The 21,593-nt window shown below is 40.3% G+C and overlaps 1 protein-coding gene across 8 annotated transcripts in view; it reads right to left on the bottom strand.

Annotated features, from left to right (window-relative positions):
* Positions 1–21,593, bottom strand: part of TNIK (TRAF2 and NCK interacting kinase) — a 376,466-nt gene that overhangs the window by 132,054 nt on the left and 222,819 nt on the right. For 7 of the 8 annotated variants that reach the window (XM_038583888.1, XM_038583893.1, XM_038583891.1 and 4 more), the window contains exons 3-4: positions 21,311–21,367; positions 7,688–7,813 (exon numbers count right to left, since the gene is read on the bottom strand). In XM_038583888.1, the coding sequence (XP_038439816.1) occupies positions 7,688–7,813; positions 21,311–21,367 (183 nt within the window). Of the gene's footprint in view, positions 1–7,687; positions 7,814–9,899; positions 10,030–21,310; positions 21,368–21,593 lie in introns of those variants that run through there. The other variant, XM_038583895.1, reaches the window with a different exon arrangement.

Raw genomic sequence — 21,593 nt, forward strand, 5'->3', positions numbered from 1 at the left:
CCATATCCTCCTATTTTTCAAAACTTCTCAAGGAATCCAGACTTTTGTGTGAAATAGATTTTTTTCCAACGCTGGCATAAAACACCACCACCTTATGTGAATCAAACTCAAATACATCCACCTCGATAGTATTTAGCCTCCAGGCTGCCAGCCTGAAAACCCAGACCTACTCTAACATCTCTATCATCTATCTATCTATCTATCTATCTATCTATCTATCTATCTATCTATCTCTATCGTCTATCTACCTATCATCTATCTATTATCTATCTATCTATCTATCATCTATTTATAAGATTTTTATTTATTTATTTGAGAGAGAGAGAGAGAGAGAGTGTGCAAGCCCAAGCCAGAGGGAGAAGCAGGCCCCCGCTGAGATGGGAGCCCAACACCGGGCTCTATCCCAGGACTCTGGGACCATGACCTGAGCCCAAGACAGACACTTAACCAACTGAGCGACTGAGGTGCCCCTGCCATTTTTTTTTTCTTTTTAAGTTACATTTTTATAAGGAAGGAACCCAATGTCAGAGATGCTGCCTCTGCCAATACTAGAAGCCAGGTCTCTGGACTCCAGGTCAGTTTCAGCCAGTAGCTGCCACGCTTGTCCCCAAAATGCACACAACATGATTTGATGACTCTCTGATGCTACGCCGTAGCAGTTTAATGAGTGGCCTATTAAGAGATTTTATAGTACAGCAATCTGTCTTACTTGACCGCCCCACATTTTCCGAAACTAATCAGAAAGGTATTGTTTTTGTAAGCTATTCTAGGTCTGCGATTGTGGTGGCATCAGAAGAGACAGCAAAATATACGTGATTTCGCTTCTAACGTCAGAGAAATGGGTACACCTGATGGACGGTGTACTCGCCCTGGGCTCCCAGCGCCTGAATGCTGCGCAGCAGGATGGAGAGCTTCTCGCCACTGGCTGAGGCCAGGCGGCATGAGATGGCAGGGGCGTGTGACACAGCTCGCTTGTTTCCAAGAGATCAGAATCTTTATTGAAAGAGCTCCCTTTTTTGATTTCCGGTGCAGGCCCTGAGCAGTTGATAAAGTGGAATGACTTAGCCATTATCAGAAGTAGCTGTATTTCCGCAAAGAGATGGTACTAAACCAAGAGTTTATCTCTACAACAAGACTGATAGAATTTGCCCAGATTATAATTCAATCAGACACCTAAAACAGCACATGTGTTGGCTGGCAGGCTCTGCGCAAAACCTCCAGCCACAACAAAAGAAATAGCTGGGGAATACTTGAGGCCGTCTGAAAACTGGGAATGAACGGGACCAAGGCTGCTCTGGGTGCCTGAGGATTATGTCTCTATATAATCCACAATAACATTTTTATATAAATGTGATCCTAACAGAATGCCATTAGTCCAAAGAGTCAACTCTCTGTGACCTTTGCAATTGTTTGCTGAAACATCCCCGAAAGGTTTAATGTACTCTTCAAAGCATATTTCTTCGACTTCACATCAGCCTTATTAGTAGCGAACTGGTCCTGCTATACCCTCTTTGAGAATTAGGGAACTGAGGAACGAAGGTTAAAGGTGAGGCCGAAATAATTTATTTTTTTAAAAATATTTTATTTATTTATTCATGAGAGACACAGAAAGAGAGGCAGAGACCCAGGCAGAGGGAGAAGCAGGCTCCATGCAGGGAGCCCGATGTGGGACTCGATCCTGGGACTCCAGGATCACGCCCTGAGCCGAAGGCAGATGCTCCACCGCTGAGCCACCCTGGTGTCTCCAGGTCAAAATAATTTAAACACAAAGCTTCAATCCTGTTTGGAATACCAACTTTTGATATCAGAACTATTTCTTACAACTTAAAAAAAAAAAATGAGTGTAGAACTCAGGGGCTTGATTCTAGCTTCAGACAGCTTGGGGCTGGCTAACGCACTGGCTTTATCATCCACCGGCTGTGAGACCCTGGGAAAGTTCCTTAACTTTTCTGAGCCAAATTTCCTCATGTGTAAAGTGGGACTAATGATAATGTCCAATTTGTAGGGTGGTTGTAAAGATCTAATGAAATACCATGATGATGCAAAACCCCACAAAACTTGGCATGCGATAAGCAAGCAATAAATATTACCTGCTATTGTTATTATTAACATGGGATGGTCCAAGCTTAGCAAATCAGAGGCCTTGGAACAGAGACTTACACATTATCAGATTCTATAATCAAGTTCCCACCAATACTATAATCTGGTATTAATTCCCTATTTTATGTTTCTCTTCTCCCTTTACTTTTCCAAGTCCCCCCTTAGTTTGTTGCCAAATAGAAAGAGCACAGATAGAAAAAAGCAGCTGCCCTTGCCCTCACAAGCATCTCGTGGCTTTGTACTTCCATCCCCAGTGACACAGAAGCTAATGGATAGATTAGGGATGTGGGGACGGTCAGAACAGTTCTCTGCAGGACCACCAATCGGTAAGTGCCAGGCCCTCTGTCTTCCAAGCAGAACATGGGGCCTTTAATACTTACTTGCAGGTGGTAAAAAGGAATGTGAAGGTCTGGGTCCTCCCCTGGGGCCTGGGTTTGGGAGGGATCACCACTTGCAGATCTCCCTTTGTTAACTTTAGGAAAGGGATTAGCTTGCTAAAACAGTCTCCTAACTGGTGCCCCTGCTTCTGCTCCGGCCCACATCTGGTCTAATCTCAACCCACCAATAAGCGGGAACCCCTTAATTATGAGGATCAGATTCCATCCCTCCATCTTCAAAACCCTCACCTCACTTAGAGTAAAAGCTGACATCTTTCCAGTGGTCTGTAAGGGCCTACATGATGTGGCCCCACGTCATCTCCCATGTTTCTGGTCACACTGCTCCCATTGTTCTTCTTGGAAAACACCAGGCTTGGAATGTTCTTCCTTGAGTTATCTATGATGGGGCTTCTCCCCGGCTGCAACCCCATTAAGCTTCCCCTGCTCTACCAGGCTCTGTCAGCCTCTAGCATCCTCTACAGTTTTCTACTGATTATGTTTATTATCTGTGTGTGGTCTGTAATAGGAATGTAAGCTACATGTAGGTAGGGGCTGCCATCAATTTTGTTCAGTGATATATCCTAAGTGCCCAAAAGACTGCCTTGTGCCTAGCAAGTGCGTGATATGTATTTGTTAGATGAATGGATGGTGAATGAATAAATGGATATATACACACATGCAGACTCTCGATTCCCGGCAACCACAGCTGTCTTCATGGGAGGAGCAACTGGCCAGGGTGAGGACTGGCAGGCAGCAACTGGTTCCCAAGAGTACAAAACCTTCTATTCACTCCATGCAGATGCAAAGAGGCATGCTGCTTTCTCCTAGTGCCAATTGGAAAATGGGCTGCAGGTTTCGCTTATTTAAAAAAACAAAAAAACAAAAACCAAACAGACTTCCAGTGCCTTTTACAGAACTCCAGGCCAAGCTAAATTGTCACATTTCAGGATGCCTGCATTCTGGCTCTGCATTCATCCATTAATGAGCTTTGAGGCCCTGGGAAAGTCAATTAACTTCATGGGGACCCAGCAAAATAAAGGAAAAGTAATTTTCTTGCCAACTTAAAAAAAAAAAAAATCACAGCATTAGGAAAAGGGTAAAAAACAGTCAGTCCCCTTGACCAATCTTCCTCTCTTTCCTTCAACCAGTGATTTCTAATAGCCAGATTTTAACAATTCATTCTCACAAGAAAACCGACAATCCAATCTGGCCCATCTCACAAAAGAAATGATATTAATAGTTGGGTGTGACTCAACTAGTACTATGGGGGTGATTCCTGAAGGTGCTGGTTCCAATGCTACAGTAATGCCTTCTTTTAATTGGGAACAATGGCCCTGACCAAACAAAACACCTCTCTCCAGAGAGTACTAAAATAGCTATCATTCTCCACTTATTATCTGTTGAAGTTTATGGCAATATGGGGTCATTGCTAAAAACCTAGATTCTTTGGGCGTCTGGGTGGCGTCAGTTGGTTAAGCACCTGCCTTCGGCTCAGGTCATGATCCCAGGGTCCTGGGATTGAGTCCCACATCGGGCTCCCTGCTCCAAGAGGAGCCTGCTTCTCCCTCTCCGTCTGCCTGTCACTCCTCCTGCTTGTGGTCTCTCTCTCTGTCAAATAAATAAATAAAATCTTTTTTTTTTTTTTAAAGCTAGATTCTTGATTATACAGAAGTGCTTTAGGAACACAGACATATTCCAACTTGTGTCATCTCATCATTTCTGCTGAACCTAGAGGCCACAGGAAAAATGAGCTCTCAAAGTACCTACAGCAATCTGCTTCGTACCAACATTAGCAATCAAGTTTATAGGAATGATAATCACTTCTCTACAGACCAACTATTTTGTCAGCATCATAAGCGTGGCACCCTCCTAGCACCGAGGACATTGAGGTGCAAACAACACAATCTTTGTCCTCACACAGCTGATGGTCTATGAGGAACAGACACAGCCCAATGAGAAGCAATTTAAAAAAGAAGGAACAGAAGTGGCTCTGATGTGTTCAACTTCAGAGAAAGCTTAGAAGAAATAAAAAAAGAGCAGACGTAAAAAAGGTTTCAAAAATTAAATTACTGAAATAACTACCCAGATAGGAAATGTAAGCTACACGTAGGTAGGGGCTTCCATCAATTTTGTGATTTTCTTTTTTTTTTTTTAATTTTTATTTATTTATGATAGTCACACAGAGAGAGAGAGAGGCAGAGACATAGGCAGAGGGAGAAGCAGGCTCCATGCACCAGGAGCCCGATGTGGGACTTGATCCCGGGTCTCCAGGATCGCGCCCTGGGCCAAAGGCAGGCGCTAAACCGCTGCGCCACCCAGGGATCCCAATTTTGTGATTTTCAACACCATTGGTATATATTATTCTAGACATCTCCACCATTTATAGATATAGATGGATAGATACATATATTTTTTCTTTTTCTTCCTTTCTTTGACAAAAATGAAAATGCATTTTATCTAATTGTAGCTTTTTTATAAAAGGCTTAAAAAACCCCATTATAATAATGTTTATCCATTGTAAATATAAATCTACATCATTTTAACTGGTGGATATGTCCTTTCATAGTGTCCTTTAATGGATTTACTTAAGTAATTCCCTCCTGGTTAACTTCTACACACATCTTTATGTAGTTACCCAAATATTTATTTAGGATACATTCCTGTATATCTGTGTGTGTTGGAGGGTGGGGTGGGGAAGAGAGGGAGCATGTTTATCCGTCTGTATTCCAATCGCCCTTGAGATAGAATACAAACCTCCAACCTCCATTTCTATAAGCAGGGGGCCTGACTGTCCATTCTGGGTATATTATTAAAAAACAAAAAATCTTTGCCAATCTACAAGTTAAGGAATGGTATCTAATTCTTGTTTTCTTTTATATTTATATTTATATAAATATTTTATATTTATGTTGGCATGATTATATTTTAAGAACATCTTTACAGGTAATTGATATTTCTTACTTTGTTAATTGCTGCCTTGTTCTTAACTCCATATTTCTCTTAATTTCATATTTTACTACTGATTTATAAAAATTCTCTAAAGGCTACTAAATTCTTTCTCATCATGTATGGATTGATATTTTTCCTAAATCAGTTATTTGCATTTTTACTTTAGTTATTATGTTTTTTTGTAATGGGAAACTTTAAAAAATGTATATAGGCAAGTCCATCAAACTCCTGTTTTGTGGATCTGCCCTTGAATATATGCCCTTGTATATCTTTCTTTAGCATTATATAGTTACAGCTATTTTCTCCTACTACTTTTACATTTTTAATTTTCACATTTATATCTACCATACATTTAAGAGGCCATGATTAAAATCTCACTATAACTGTCAAAAATCACATAAAATATATAAAATCAATGTGATCATACAAAGAGGGTTTATTTATACAAAAGTGCTTTTTAAAATTTTTATTTAAAGATGAGACTTACAGGGAAAAAAATATCCAGCAGCTCTTTTCACTTCCAAAGATCATAGCATTCAATTATCAAATGATATGAAAATCTTGCTATTTTTCTGAGCTAGCATTATTTTTTCACTTGTGGTCACCAACTCTGTTCACTGTGGATGTTTTGTGTCTTCTCAGCTGGACTACAGATGTCTTTTGCATTAAGACAGTAGACTGAGATTCTCTGATCCATTATCCATGAAATAGTAGTCATAGGAGCCACAGAATTTAGTATCTAATCTGGCATATAGTAAGCTCTAATTAAATAAATTTTGTGTGTCAGACACATTTTAAGAGCTCTAGAAAAATGAATAAGATGATGAGTGATTAAAAGAGTATTTTTAGACTAATTAATCCAATAGCAACATATGAGATGAACAGAGATTCAAGAAAGAGAGACAGATCAAATAGAAGTCTACTGCAAAACCTAGGCTTCCAATGAATGGGCCTGCACTAGTGGGGTGGGTGTAAAGTTAGCAAATGAAGATTAAAGCAAGAGAGTATTATACATCAGCCTGAGGGACTAAGAATAAATAAAAGTTCCATGGACAGAAATCAGGAAGGTGAGAAGAGAAGCAATCAGAGCAGAGCAGGGACAGGAGTAGTGGTTTTAGTATCAGGCGTACTGAACTTACTTTCGGTGGGACAGATTGTCAAAGATACAGGACTGGAGCACATGGCTAACTGGAAAGGAAAGCAATCTATTTGAGTACTTATACAGTATCGGAGATTGTCTTAGGCATTTCACTAACGGAATTGGAATTTAAATTTCAGTTATTGGGACACCTGGGTGGCTCAGCAGTTGAGCAACTGCCTTCGGCTCAGGGAGTGATCCTGGAGTCCCGGGATTGAGTCCTGCATTGGGCGCCTGCTGAGGAGCCTGCCTCTCCCTCTGCCTGTGTCTCTGCCTCTCTCTCTGTGTCTCTCATGAATAAATAAAATCTTTTAATTAATTAATTAATCTAATTTCATTCATCCACACATTTAGTGATAGACAAGGCAAAAGACTCCAAGAGCTTGGTTAGATCATTGCTTTGCCATTTCCAGCTACAAAGACCTTAGGGCAGTCTACTTACCATCTTTGTAAGCCTAAGTTTTTTCATCTAAGAAATGAAGAAATGATAACGTCTACCTTAGAGAGCTGGAATAAGTGATATAATACATAGAAAGCAAATAGCATGATGCCTAAAGTATCATAAAAACTCAGTAAACAGAGTCACTAGTGGAAAAACCAGAAAACTTTAAACTTGCTGTAGGGATAGAAGGGATGGAAGATAGAAGATAAAGATACTTAAAAGATGGAAGTGCGCCTAGGTGTCTCAGTCTGTTAGACGTCTGTCTCTTGGTTTCGGCTCGGGTTGTGATCTCAGGGTCATGAGATTGAGCCCTGTGTCAGGCTCCATGCTCAGCGAGGAGTCTGCCTGAGATCTGCACTCTCCTTCTCCCGGTGCCCCTCCCCTAACTTGCAGAATCTTTCTATGTCTCCCTCTCTCTCTCTCTCTCTCTCTCTCTCTCTCTCTCGCAGTAGATAAATAAAAAAAATAAAAAATGTATTTTTTTTTTTCAAAAAAGATACTTAAATGATGGAGAGGTGTTTAGGGAAATGAGAAAGAACCCTGAAAACACACTGTTATGGAAATCATGGGACTGAGAGTTTCAAAGAAAGAATTCATTACTCCAACATGAAGATAGAGAAATGAACTATTTGGCCCTGGTTGTTCTTCATGTAAGAGGCAAATGTGGATAGCACTACATACCCAAAGTTGGTCATCCATGCCTGGTGGGTTCTTTTTGATAAAAGCACCATAGTATGTAGCAATATTTCGGTGATGAGAATATTTCTTCAACATGTTAATTTCTTGTTTGATTTCTTCCTCTTCATCCTGTATTAGAATAAAAATATTGTCATGAAAATCCATTGTCTTTAGTAGGATTCTGTTTTTCATCACCATCGATATCAACTATGTAATAAATTCTTAAGTTTTTTCTTCTGTGGTGATAAACAAGCAAAATTATTATATAACTTGACTTTCTCCCTTGACCACAAAGAAAAAAATTACAAGACAACAAATCGGCAATCCAAGAGGGTCTTCTGTTTGTACAGCAAACAGGCATAGCATGTAACCTGCTAGAAAAAAAAAAATCTCACCCTTTGACCTGGAAAAAGATCAAGGTATATAGACTTTGAGATAAAATTCACTCCTGGCTTCTGGGAACTGTGTCCACGGAGTACCTAACACTGATCATATCTGGTATAGGAAAGATTGGGGGAAGAAAAAAAATACAGACTCAGAGATTTAAAATTTGTTAGGTTCATTTTCTTTGAAGCCTACTTTTATTGAAGTAACTGACTGAAGATGATGAAAGTCAGATGGGAAAGGGAGTGAGGGTAGTTTCCTAGATCTGAGGAAGTTCACAAAACAGGAGTACTCATCTCACCTTCAGGAAACTAAACATAAAAAGAAAGGGGGGAATGTGGTAGTGCCATGGATGTGAAAAGAAGTAACTCTCCTACAGACTAAGTTTCCTGATATTCCAGTGTCATTCATCCTGAATTTCAATTTGGAGTCCTCCACTTGGGCTCCTTTTGGGGGCCTTGACATTATCAGGCAAGTGTGCATGTGCTATCCCTAATTTTATTTTAATATGTACACATTAGTTGGACTGTAAACTAGCACTTTACTTCCGAGATTGGTGGGAAAAATCCATCCCAGGAGTGTTGTTTTAGATGCAGCAGTAGTAACAATGATGTATAATAATAATAATGTAGTTTGTTTCATCATCTTTACCTAAAAGGCTGCCCATGCTGTGTCCCTATCTCTCCCCTTACACCATAAGCTGCTCAGCCTCACTTCAGTCTCTACATTGTCGGGCCCTTCTGCAGTCTTCCATGTGATGACTTCTTTCCCCTTCCTCTTCTTCACATGATTTATACTCATTATTCTTATTAAGTTTAAATGATCCCCCTCAAGATGTCTCCCCTAATTCTTTCAGGCCATGTCAGGTCCCTACCTCCCCCCATCTCTCTATCTTATCCACCCCCTACACTTAGCATATGCACCATATTTGTTGGTACTGGTATGGAGATGTGTCATAATTTGCTCATTTACTTGACTCTTGTCTGTGGATTATAAGCCCTCCTCGGCCTTCAGGTCTCTGTTCCAGAGTCCCTTCCCCACCAAAGCCCTCTGATCTACCTGACTTGGCTTGAGGCTTGTGGATCATCCCATGGGTCTTCCTTTGAAGCACCTACCACAATTGTAATCCACATTTATCCACCTGACCATTTGATTAAACTCTCCCTTCCCAATGAGTCCATAACAACTGTAAACACAGGAATGGTGCCCGCTTTTGCTCTGTAACATGCCCGGCATCAGACAAAGTGCCTTTGAAGAAGTGTGAATAAAAGAATGAACACCTGCAAAGGGCGAGCTGCCTAGAGCGGCATTAGCAGGTGCTTGAAAGGAAATGGGAAGAATGAGATGAGAAGAATGGTGAAATGCTGACATTTCCTGACCACGCAAAAATAAGTTTGAGCGAAAAACAACGGAGATCTGACAACCCAGGAGAACAAAACATGTTACATGTCACGTGGCTTAACAAAATCCAAGACTAGGTGATCTCAAAATAGAATGTACGATTGGGGCGCTGAGCTAAGGAGAAGCATGTGGCCATCATGGTGAGGAGGGGGGTCCGGGAGGGAGGGGCTGGGATGGCATACTGCTGACCACCCATTCTTCCCTGCAGCTATCAGAAACTAGCTAAGCCTTTGTCGCTGGCCTGGGGAGAGACTGACCTTCACAGACCTTCCACTTGTTCAAGGGTCCCTGCAGCTCACCTCAAATGTCTTACTATGGTGCATATGAGGCTATTTTAAACCTACCATGTGGAGCCAAATAATTGTCGATGAATGCAGGATGTGAGTGGATGTACTTTAGGGAAACCCAGACAGAAGGGGAGAAAACAAACCTGAGGGTTTCTGTGGGCAGCCTGGGATCATCGACGGCTGCTTCCATTAAGGAGCAACTTCGTGAGGCAAGAAATCACCCATCCCTTTCCCACGGCAGCTGGCCAGTGTCACCTTCCGGCATTGTTAGTGACAAGTTGGTTCTAGAATACTGCTGCCGGCCTCCTAGGTTCTCAACAGCATGGAGGGTGATGTAGGAGAATCCAAGGGGGGAAAAGTGTCTTTAAAAAGCTTACAGTACTTTTAAGAAAATGAGACTTTATGAAACAGTTAAATAAGAGTGCAATTCAATATATAATTAAATCCAAAATAGTGTTGGAGATCGGAATGAAGGCATCATGCTCTCCATCACTTTGCAAAGGTAAACTGAGGCAATCGGAAAATGAAGAAAGCACATGCACTGAGTCAGAAAAATGAGGGTGGGCATGTTCACTTTGGGCTCCACGGTCCTAGGAAAGTAACCTATCTTCTACAACCTCAGTTTTCTCCTCTGTAATTAGATCCAGATTTTATAATAGTATTTTATTATATGCCCCGGTCTTTTGGGATATTTGAATGAAGTATATTAAAGTTTAAAGAGTGATACAAACCAAACATTATTATGGATCTTGTCAACCAATAAATAAATAAATATCAAGGATGGAAGAGCAGGAATGAAAGTATCTTGAATTTTTCTTTAAACTGTATAGTTTCCAAATACAATTACGAAACCACTGTAGGTCTGGTTCTGTAGCTCTAGCGTAGAGCCTCGATCTAGATCTCATATGACCTTGTGTGTGGGCAAGCATTTTATTGGGCTACTGTTTGTCACAATTTCTAGTCTAGGGCAGTGGTAGCAGCGAGTGAGTCAGTGGCACTGAAAGGGACACACTTACTAGTAACTACGAGCACTTATTTAACATTGGGCAAGCAGTTCACCCTCTCACAACACAGCTATTGAAAAATATGAGTTATAACGTTTTCAAAAAGACAGAGACAACAAAAGAGGCCAAAATTAGATTACAAAGTTATAAAAGAAAGGTGTCTTTTGCTTTGTAAATGTGTAATTCTTATGTCTTAAGAATAAGGTGAAAAGATCAAGCCCACCGGGAAACTAATGACCCCTGGGTCATACTGGAAAACAAAGGCATGGTATCAAATAGTCACAAATTTTAAAAGGGACTAGTTTTAATAAGACAAGTCCATTCCCCTAGAAAGAAGTTATTACTTCAGTCATGAGACTTCAACATCTAGTCCAAGCTGATACATTACGTACCCTTAGACATTGCATATAGACTCTCTGAATATCAGTTACGTGAATGAAAATAAGAACATCTATTTAAACCACCTCTCAGGCTTAGAAATTATTAAGTGCTTAAGCATAACTTTATTATCAAAATAAAGAAGACTGTTATTTTCTCAAGATCACGGGAATCTATTTATTGCTTAGTATTTGTGATATACTTGGTGGTGGGGGGGGTGGGATGTGTGGAAAGGTCATGATTTTGCAGGCCTCCTTCATGAAGAGATGGGAGCCCATTTCCTCTTCTTGTGTCTGGGCTTGGCCATGTGACTCGCTCTAGCCAATGGGACATTAGCAAATGTGATGGAGCAGAGGCTGGAAAATTCCTTGTGCACTAGGGCTAGCTCTCTCCTACTGTTTGCAGACAAACCTTCCGTGTGAGAAGCCACGCCTGACCTCCTGGAGGATGGCAAATCACGAAAGAGAAAGTGATTTTCAAATGCAAAGAAATGGAGGCTTCCATTTAAGCACTGAGCCATGACTATCTCTGATGATAGTATCATATAATGATATGACATCGTGGTCATAAAATAGAGCCAAAGTCCACCTCCTGCCATGTTTGCTATGTACCAGAAACCGTGTGTTACCTTATTAAATATGCAAAACAGCTCTATGAAGTAGATGATTTAATAGTTCCATACAAATGACGAAAATGAATTTCAGAGAGGTTGAGTAACCCCCACATTCATTCATGTGAGATTCAAGGTGAGATTCACCTGACTCCAAAGTCAGTGCTCTCAATCCTATACCAAAAACTCCTAGACAGAAGAGCAGTTAACCCACGGTGATAAAACTAGAGCTGCTAATCATGAAAGACGTGTTTGGGAGCATTTTAAGCCAGGGATGATGAGAAAACTGCCTTTGGTCTTCCAATTAAAGAAGCTCATTAGCACACAATAGTATTTGCTTATAAATGATATCGGGGGATAAAGGAGGGATTTTAAGTTGCATATTGAATACACAGGGAATATACTTTAAGCATCTATAATATGCTAGGATTGAAAAATGGGATTAATAAGATACTTAATATTAGTGTGCTCTACTGATGAGTTTTTTTTTTTTTAAGGTTTTATTTATTTCTTCATGAGATACACAGAGAGAGAGAGAGAGAGAGAGAGGCAGGGACACAAGCAGAGGGAGAAGCAGGCTCCATGCAGGAAGCCTGATGTGGGACTCGATCCCGGGTCTCCAGGATCACACCCTGGGCTGAAGGCAGGCGCCAAACCGCTGAGCCACCCAGCGACCCCCTGTTAGTGTGCTCTATAACAAAGAGCTTGCCCAACATTTAGCTCTCAATCCATGGAACAAGAATTAAACTGTGTAACTCTTATAATAATCAAACTGACTGGTGCATTTGAACTCAAAAGAAAAGTCTGAGACGTATCCATCCAAGTCACTTCACCCGAGGTGTGTGGACACTGGTTTAAACCACTTCTGCTCCCACCTTCCATAGCACTTGTTGGCCTTAGGCTGGAGTTGGCACCAACTTTCCTATCGTTCTCAGCTTCACTGTTGACAGAATCTGACACAAAGTTGAAGATAATTGATTGTTAAAGAATCACGACACTAGACTTTGAAGGGATTGTTGACTTTTTCTGGGATGTAGTTTTTAAATGTTTTAAAATAATCTGTAAGAGTGAAATCCCTTCCTCCAGTAGAAAGTTTAGTCAGGATGGCAACAAATTGCATCAACAAAAACTAGAATTTTAAAATAGGTAAAATTGCATTTTTATGAGTTTAACTATTCATATCTAGTTATTAAATTAATCAATGACAACAAAAAAGCTGTTTTAGTGAATACAAAATTAGAATTTCTGAAAGAAATACAAAGTCATGGGTAGCCCTGGTGGCTCAGTGGTTTAGAGCCACCTTCGGCCCAGGACCTGATCCTGGAGACCCGGGATCGAGTCCCACATCGGGCTCCCTGCATGGAGCCTGCTTCTCCCTCTGCCTGTGTCTCTGCCTTTCTCACTCTCTCTCTCTCTCTGTGTCTCTCATGAATAAATAAATACAATCTTTAAAAAAAAAAAAAAAAGAAATACAAAGTCACATCAGCTTCAATATCTCATTCATTTTCAGTCTTGTCTTACACCCAAAATAGAGATAAGCTGTATTCCTAAGATAAGTAATTGCAAATTTCTCTTTTTAAAGGGAAGGGTTTGACACCTGCACCCCGATGTTTCTAGCAGCAATGTCCACAATAGCCACACTGTGGAAGGAGCCTCGGTGTCCATCAAAAGATGAGTGGATAAAGAAGCTGTGGTCTATGTATACAATGGAATATTCCTCAGCCATTAGAAACGACAAATACCTACCATTTGCTTCAACGTGGATGGAACTGGAGGGTATTATGCTGAGTGAAGTAAGTCAATCGGAGAAGGACAAACATTATATGTTCTCATTCATTTGGGGAATATAAATAATAGTGAAAGGGAATATAAGGGAAGGAAGAAGAAAAAGACTCCTAACTCGGGGAAACGAACTAGGGGTGGTGGAAGGGGAGGAGGGCGGGGGGTGGGGGTGAATGTGTGACGGGCACTGAATGTGTGACGGGCGGGGGGTGGGGGTGAATGTGTGACGGGATGAGCACTGGGTGTTATTCTGTATGTTGGTAAATTGAACACCAATAAAAAATTAATTTATTTAAAAAAATAAATAAAGGGAAGGGTTTGAAGTTTCAGTAGAAATTCTTCTTACTGAATGAAATTCTGCACACGGATAGAGGAATCCAGGAGTATAATTTAAGAGGTTGCCATATTCCAGTGTGTTTATTGGTATAATAATATACAGCTTGAGGTTTGTTTTTTTAATCATATCTTATTAAATATGAAAATGTATTAAAAATTAAATGATAATTAAGCATGTATGGATCTCCTAAAATTATCTCAAGGTGGGGTTATGCACCTATAAACTATACTTTTACAGACCCCGAAAGGTTCAATGAGTTGCCTGAGCCTTGAGGGAACTAGGACTTTGCCACGACTTTCTGCAGGCGGTACCTGGATCTGTTGTATTTTAATCTTAGGCTAAAGAATTCATTCTGCGGATATTTAACTGTTTACTGTATCCCAGGCGCAATGCTAAATGCTAATAATATCATAATACAACCATGGGCATCACAGATTCAAGCTCTGCACCAATGACACTTACTATAGGCTGTGGGCACACAGATGGGAATCAAAGAATGACAAAGATGCACGAAGAATGACAAACAGGAGAGGTATGGGCAGCTCACCTAACTGGAGGCATTGGGGGACACAGCACCAAGAATTTCAAGTTTGAGCTGAATTCTGAAGGCCTTGTGGGGGTTACCCATTTAGGAAGAAAGGAAAAGGCTGATGTGAGACTAAGAAGGCAACTGTTTTTCCAGCAGAAAAATCGTGATTGCCAAGGCCCTGCAGCTGCAGGTTGCATCCTCTAGGGACTCTTGGTACCACGGAGAGATAAAGGAAAAATGTCATGCCCTAGTGTCAAAACTAGGATATACTCAGATGACCGTGCCAATCTGCAGGGCTCTTCTTTACCGTGAGGCTGGCCTGTTCTCTCCTGCTGGGAAATGCTGTCCCTTAGAGAAACCGCTAACGCAGCCCGATGTGCATTTTTCTCACAACGAAACCTCCACTGATGATGACTCTCAAGAAAACCATGAATTTTAAAAATAATAATAAACTACTCATGCTCAAATAATCCAGAAGTAAATGAGTTTCACCCCCTGGTAGTGTGGTCACTAACTTGCCTAAAGTCTGCCATAAATGAAGTGGCTCATATTGCTCTTAAGCAATCCCTCGGACACGTTGTGCATACACATACAACAAGCCTACCCATCCAGGCCATACACCCAGCGTGTGCGCACATGTGCAGAGGCCTAGACACACATAAGCCACCAAGAGGGGTACACTCTGTAGGCAAGATGGGGGGAGACGTGTAAGTGTGCATGTATAGTGGGCAGCTCGGCCTGTTCATTTTTAGAACTCTAGAAGCTTTCCAATATCTATCATCCCCTACAGAACGGAAGCACTAAACACAGGCTCCAAAGGCAGATGGTATTATGCAGGCAAAAATAATATTTGTTTATCTTTTCTTTTTGAAAGTTCTCATCATATGCCTCATTAGTCGGTCTGTCTGCTAAAGACACCTCCCTGAAGAGCCCCAAAGAGGTCTCAAGAGGTGTGTTCTGAAGGGTCTCTGTAAGCAGAGTCTGGGGTGGGGATTCCCAGGCTTTGTTGAACCCTCCTGAGGGCCAAACTCCTACAGCTGAAAATGCCCTTCCCCCAGCCCTAACAATGCAAAACCAAGATCAACTCTTCCTCAGATCTTGCGTAGCTCTCACTTTATCTGGAAACATCCTAGCCACACAGATAGGAAATCTTAAATTCTCTCTTATACTCTCTGCACACTCCTCAGAAGTTCAGGAGAACTGTGATTCGGTCGTTCAACCATTTGTTCAGTGTGTATAAATGTGTTTTATGCATGCTGGAATGTAAGATTCCAGAAGATAGTGTGCGTCTCGGTTTTCACGGCCTTCCCACTGCAACGCAGCACCCATTTATTCTTAAATGAATGAGGAAATGAACGAATGGTTGTGGTTTCAGCCTTCAGCTTCTGGAATCTAGCTGTCCGTTCTCTCTTAGAGCTTGCTCTATACTAAGTCATTTTGTATATGCTCAAGGTGAGACTAATATTGTTCAGGGGAAGACTAATAGCTCTGTAACTGAGCTGGCGAAGACAGGCCCGAGTCAAACTATTGACGTGTATTAACGAGTAACTAACCCAAGTATGGCACGTAGTTCATAGCACAGGCTGCCAGCCCCATGCTCTCATCTACTGATGATAGAACTAGGCACTCTCTAAAATCCTCTCCAATCGTACTGCCTGCCCCATTCAGGCATTCACTGTATCTTACCAGTAATAATTAAAATCATTTATTGAGGACCTGTTAAGTGGCAGGCACTATGCATTATGTCATTTTAGCCTCATCACAAGTTGGTGATGTTTGTATTTCCACCAAACAGGTAAGTAAAATAAGACTCAGCAAGGTTAAGAAAGCTGCCTGAGGTCACAGTCAGTAAGGAGGGTAGTAGGGCGTGATCTCAGCTCAACCTGAGATGCTGCGCCAGTGGTACACCCTCACCTCATTCCCATAACTGGGCTGTGAGGAGGGTGCACACACCCTGATTGGCTGACTTGGAATTCCAACTCTGCCATTTACTATCTGAGGGGCTTGGGCAAATTACTTAGGCATTTTGTGTTTTCAATTACTCATTTGTAAAATGAACAGTGTCCGCTAATGGGGATTGTTTTGAGGATTAAGTGAGCTAACATATATTTAACCAAGTACAACAGTGCCTGGCACATGATAAGTACTCAGCCTTTTTATTTTGACCATGGCTGTTGTTGTTATTACTATTATAAATAATACTATGTCCTGTGCTACCAACCACTCCACTGAATGGCCTCTCTTTGGGAGGGAGCAACAAAACATGCTTGGAGCAATATGTCCCCTGACTCTCCCAAACAACTCAGGATGAAAAGATTTTTTTTTCTTTTTGTCCAGTTTCAGTAAACATTCACTGAACCCATTAATTATGGGCAAAGCCCTCTATCAGAGGCTCCTGGGAGACCACTTCCTTACTCCTCAAAGAGAGATGGAGCCTGGTCATAAGCTTCAGTTACAGGAATTCAGTAAGCAAGACAGAAATAGGAACTCAGTCAAGCAGGGTTTAAAATGGATCCTCCTAGTAGGCAGATGTTTAGTAAATGCTTATTGAATAAATTAGTGGGAAAAAAATCACAGTGAATTAAACACCAAATGCCCTTCTGTATTAATTGGAGACTACAGCAATGTGTCAGAGGATGGACTTCAAGGATAGAGTTAAATTGCCCAGGCTGAAATAGTGACCCCACCATGTACATGTTATATTGAGGCTACTTAATAGGCCTGGTCTTCTCATCACTATAATGGTGCTGTTAATGGAAGCTGTTTTGCAGGTTGCTGAAATGATTAAGTAATCAATATACAGAAAATATTTAAAAGAGTTCTGGCTCATAATAATCACTCCACCAATGTTAGTTACCATTATTATTACTTTTGGCTGAAACATAACAAAGGCTCTTGGAGAGGCACTTTACGTAAGGACCAAATCAACTTTAAGCACATCCACTACAATGATAGTTGATGTCATGGTGTTGCAATTCTCCTGATTTTGCCAACTCAGCAACCTTTCCACCCTTTTCTCAAATACTTCTTTACGCTTTGCTTTGAGGAATCATCCTTTCCTAGCCTTTGACCCTGTAGGTCCCTGGGCCAGGTACCCAATCCAGATATGGAGGAAGGAAAAGAAGGATTGGTTCAGGGTTGGGGACATGACCCAAGCTTCACCACTGATATTCAGACCGGCACTTTGTTGGGACTAACAATGATGAAGTAATTAGAACATGAACCTGGAAGTGTTGGTGAGAAGAAAGCAGAGCCCAAAGAAAGAGAAAGATAACATTCCTAATCACATCGTGTGACTTCTAATAAACTCCATATTCAGCTTCATTTGGCTTGAGTCGGGCTTTGGTACCACAACCCAAAGTGTCCTGAGTAATAAGATCAGAACCACTCATTCTGAGTGAAGATGATTGGTGAAAGGTGAAAGCCTAGGATATTAAGTTATTATCTCCTTAATTCCTGTGTAGGCTTTAAGATACCATTGTAAAGGGACTAGTTGACACCAGGAATTTTTATCCAAATGAAAATGAGGATTATTTACAGGGTTATCAAAGAACCATAGTCTCTTCATATATGGTGTCCAGAAAGCAGTGAATATAAAAGCCTAGAAAAGTATCCTTCTGACTTTCATGAATCTGGAGTTCCTTGGGGAGCTTGTAGAAGAGGCAGGTTCAGAGGCTCCACCCTGAAATTCTACAGCAGGTCTAGAAATCTGCATTTCTAATGAATACCACTTGGGGGGCTGACAGTTCACTGAAGCTAGTAGTCCACTTTGAGAAACACTACCCAAGAGGGCCCAGTTTTGTTTAGATATTGTAGGCAAATCTAGAGTACACAAACCCAGCTGGGAAGGAATCCCTAGAAAGCTGCGAAATGAAGAAATTCTCATAATTATTTCAGGAACTAAAACAACTTCAAAGACTAAGTCTGAGTTGAAGTACTAATTCTGAAGCAAATATCGGCAAATTTGGAAGTGCCTCAGCTCTAAAACCAGAAGAGCAGAAGCATTATACCCAGTTCTTTCTGTGGCTAGTTTCTATTTAAAAAAAAAAAAAAAAAGAAAGAAAAGAAAAGAAAAGAGGAAGTGGTGTAGAATAAAAACAATAATCTAAAAATTGATTTCAAGCTTATGGTTTTATCAATTTCATTACAATAAACTATAGTAACTTTGCAGTAGATCACTGCAAACAATTAACAAAGACGACCTTTGAGAATTCATCTCAGTTTTTAACAGAGCAGCTATAATGAGCACAATTATAATAATTGGTAAGAAGCTCTCGCAGCATTCCATAATACACAAAAGACAACACGGCAAAATGAAATAGATTGTTTTCTGAGGATACCACACAAATTTCACAAAGGAAATCTTATGCTGACTGTAATGTGTAAGGAGATGATACAAAAGTCATTTGATGCTGTATCAGACACTATGAGAAATGAGAAAACTATCTCCTCATGTGATATCCATATTGATCTTTGTTAAGGGTCAGTGGTCACAAAATATCAGTAGTGTGTGTAAACCAGGGAAACTACCCAGCCCTTTCAACAAGGGTTTTCTAAAAAAATTAAGTCTAAGTGCCATAAAGCGTCCACTGTATGCTTCTCCTATGAACTGACAACAAACAGCCTTAGCTCTGTACCATCCTCTGGAGAATTGAGAAAGAAAGAGTCTCTCATATTCATTTTCTGCAGAGCTTTGCTATCTTGTGGAACCCAATTTAGAAAGGCTAATTGACATTCCCTAAACTGAAAATAGAAATGTTGGGATAAATAGCTGTGTTGATGCCACAGCAAGGTGGTCTAACAGCAATAAGTGGTTCTTTAAGTAACTTAAAGTCTCAGACATAGAACCAGAAACTATGAAAATAATATTCAGGGTTCTCAAGTCATACTTTATGCATCAACATACAACATTGTGGCCTGAGATTAACGATGCCAGTGGAAATCAAGCGTAGTTCCACAGAACCACACAACAGAACTTCATGGCATGAGTGGTGTGGGCTCCACCCACAGTCATTATTAAATTGCCAAGTGTATCACATGATGTGGAGATCCTATTCAATCCAAGAAAATACGGTGTTATGACTTCAGCAGAACTGCAAAATAAATTCTGACTTATTTTGTGGTAAAAACTTTATAAAAGGTTTACGTATTTTTTATGGGTTTCCGCGTAGAGGCTAAAAGTGCCTGATCTTGATTTTTGTGTGAGATCTGCTAACTGGTGACACCATCACCCATCCTCCCTCCACACCTCACAAAACACAGATTTTTAGCGGCACATATTGGGAGAATAAAAGACTACATTTCCCAGCTTCCCTTGCAGCTAGGTTTATGAAAGCAGAAGTGAAATGGAAATGTTGCATATAAGTAGAAAGGATTTTCGTGGAAGTAGCTCTTTTCTGTGCCCTTCTCCTTCCACCCACTCACTCTCCTTTTCTTGCCACCAAAGAACGTGATCGATGGAAATTGGACAACCACCCAGAACCTGAAGTGTGGAAGCCACTCCACCACCTGGTTGCCATGCAGCCTTGGGCTGTAGGTTCCAGGCTCCTCTAACATGGAAAAGCAAGACACTTCCATCATGCTTGAGCCTTTGTCCTTTTGAATTTTCTGCTTCAAGTGGTAGAACCAAAATGTAATTCTAAATAATCTACATGCAGCTTCTTCTTCAATAAAGGCCAGGTGAATTAATAAACTAATAGGGATTAAGTATTTGAGCTGGTTTGCAACCTTTGAAATTTGAATAATGTATTTACTTCAAATGCATTATTCAAATAAAAGGACAAATAAAAGGAAGTGGTACTTTAATGCTAAGAAACATGGGGATAATTTTTTTTTTTTTTTTTGCTGGTGAAAAATTCATATAATTTAAAGACAAATTCAGATCAATAATAAATAAGGAAAGGAAATCAGTACAATACATGGTATAAATGAACATTAGTGAAATTAGGATTATGGTAGACAATGTACCATATAATATCTACTTATCAAAGGTAACAAACAGGGCCAAAAGGATGTAGACTGAGATCTGACAAGCAGATATATTGTGTGTGTGTGTTTTTTTAATTTTATTATATGTTGGCTCTTGCTATCTTTGTGTGATTCATTTGTTCTATGTCTATTTACATTGAATAAACCACTTCCGGGTTGAATGGAAGACTTAGGTCCTTTAGTTTTTATGTATAGTGTGCAGACATCTCAGAAAAATCTCCAAACAACAGAAAATTATTAATATGCTTTTGATGTCCGGTGAGTCCTTTCAAGTCTGATTTTTGCTCTGTACTCTCAAAAAGGCATTAAATATTTTAAAGAGACCTAGCAAAAAGGATTGAAAGCATTAGATTTTATTTAAAATGAAGTCTAGTCCTTAGATTGCTTTTGACCTTCCAGGCAGAAGTTATATTTCAGTGTTGCTCCAGAATAAGAATTTTTGGTTATTGGGATTTTTTTTTTTTTTTTGGTCAATATTTTGGAGGAGAGAAATATTCATGTGAAAAGGCCCTAATCAAATTGCAGTAGTGACCCAAACTCTTATCTACTCCAGCACTAGGTGGACCTTTGGGGAAACAGTTAAGACCCATCTCTTCTGTGTAATCTCAGTATTATTCTTTTAATACCTTCAAATCCGTGTTCTGTCTTCATAGGCAAATATCCGTGGCTGTGTTTATGTAAATTTTCAACACACGTTATTCACTCTAACTATAGAAGGCAGTGGGTAGGTATCTAATTTAATTAGAGTGATTTATCCATGGTCTTTGCAGTCAGCTGTTCAATACTCTTAACTGCTTTACATTAAGCTCAGTGGAGAAAGACCTTAGATGTTTAGGAAGATTCTATTTCTGAAAAACAATTTTTTTATCACTAATTTCTCTATCACAAATATAGAGCTACTGAGATGGAAGATAAAGATACATTACCCCTGTGACATCCATGACCTTAATGGCTGCAAGCTGGCCCGTTTTAACATGACGACCCTGTAAAGAAAAAAAATAATAAAAGATTTAGTTCTGATAAGCAATGTCCACATTCAGTTCCACCTATAGAGAACAATTACCCAGATGACTGTTACAGAATATGGATGGGGAAAACAGAAACACACACACACACACACACACACACACACACACACACAGTAATCTTAAATGCTGGGTGGCTCAGTGGCTGAGCGTCTGCCTTTGGCTCAGGTTGTGATCCCGGGGT

Source organism: Canis lupus, chromosome 34 (genome assembly GCF_011100685.1).
Source record: "Canis lupus familiaris isolate Mischka breed German Shepherd chromosome 34, alternate assembly UU_Cfam_GSD_1.0, whole genome shotgun sequence".
NCBI lineage: Eukaryota > Metazoa > Chordata > Mammalia > Carnivora > Canidae > Canis > Canis lupus.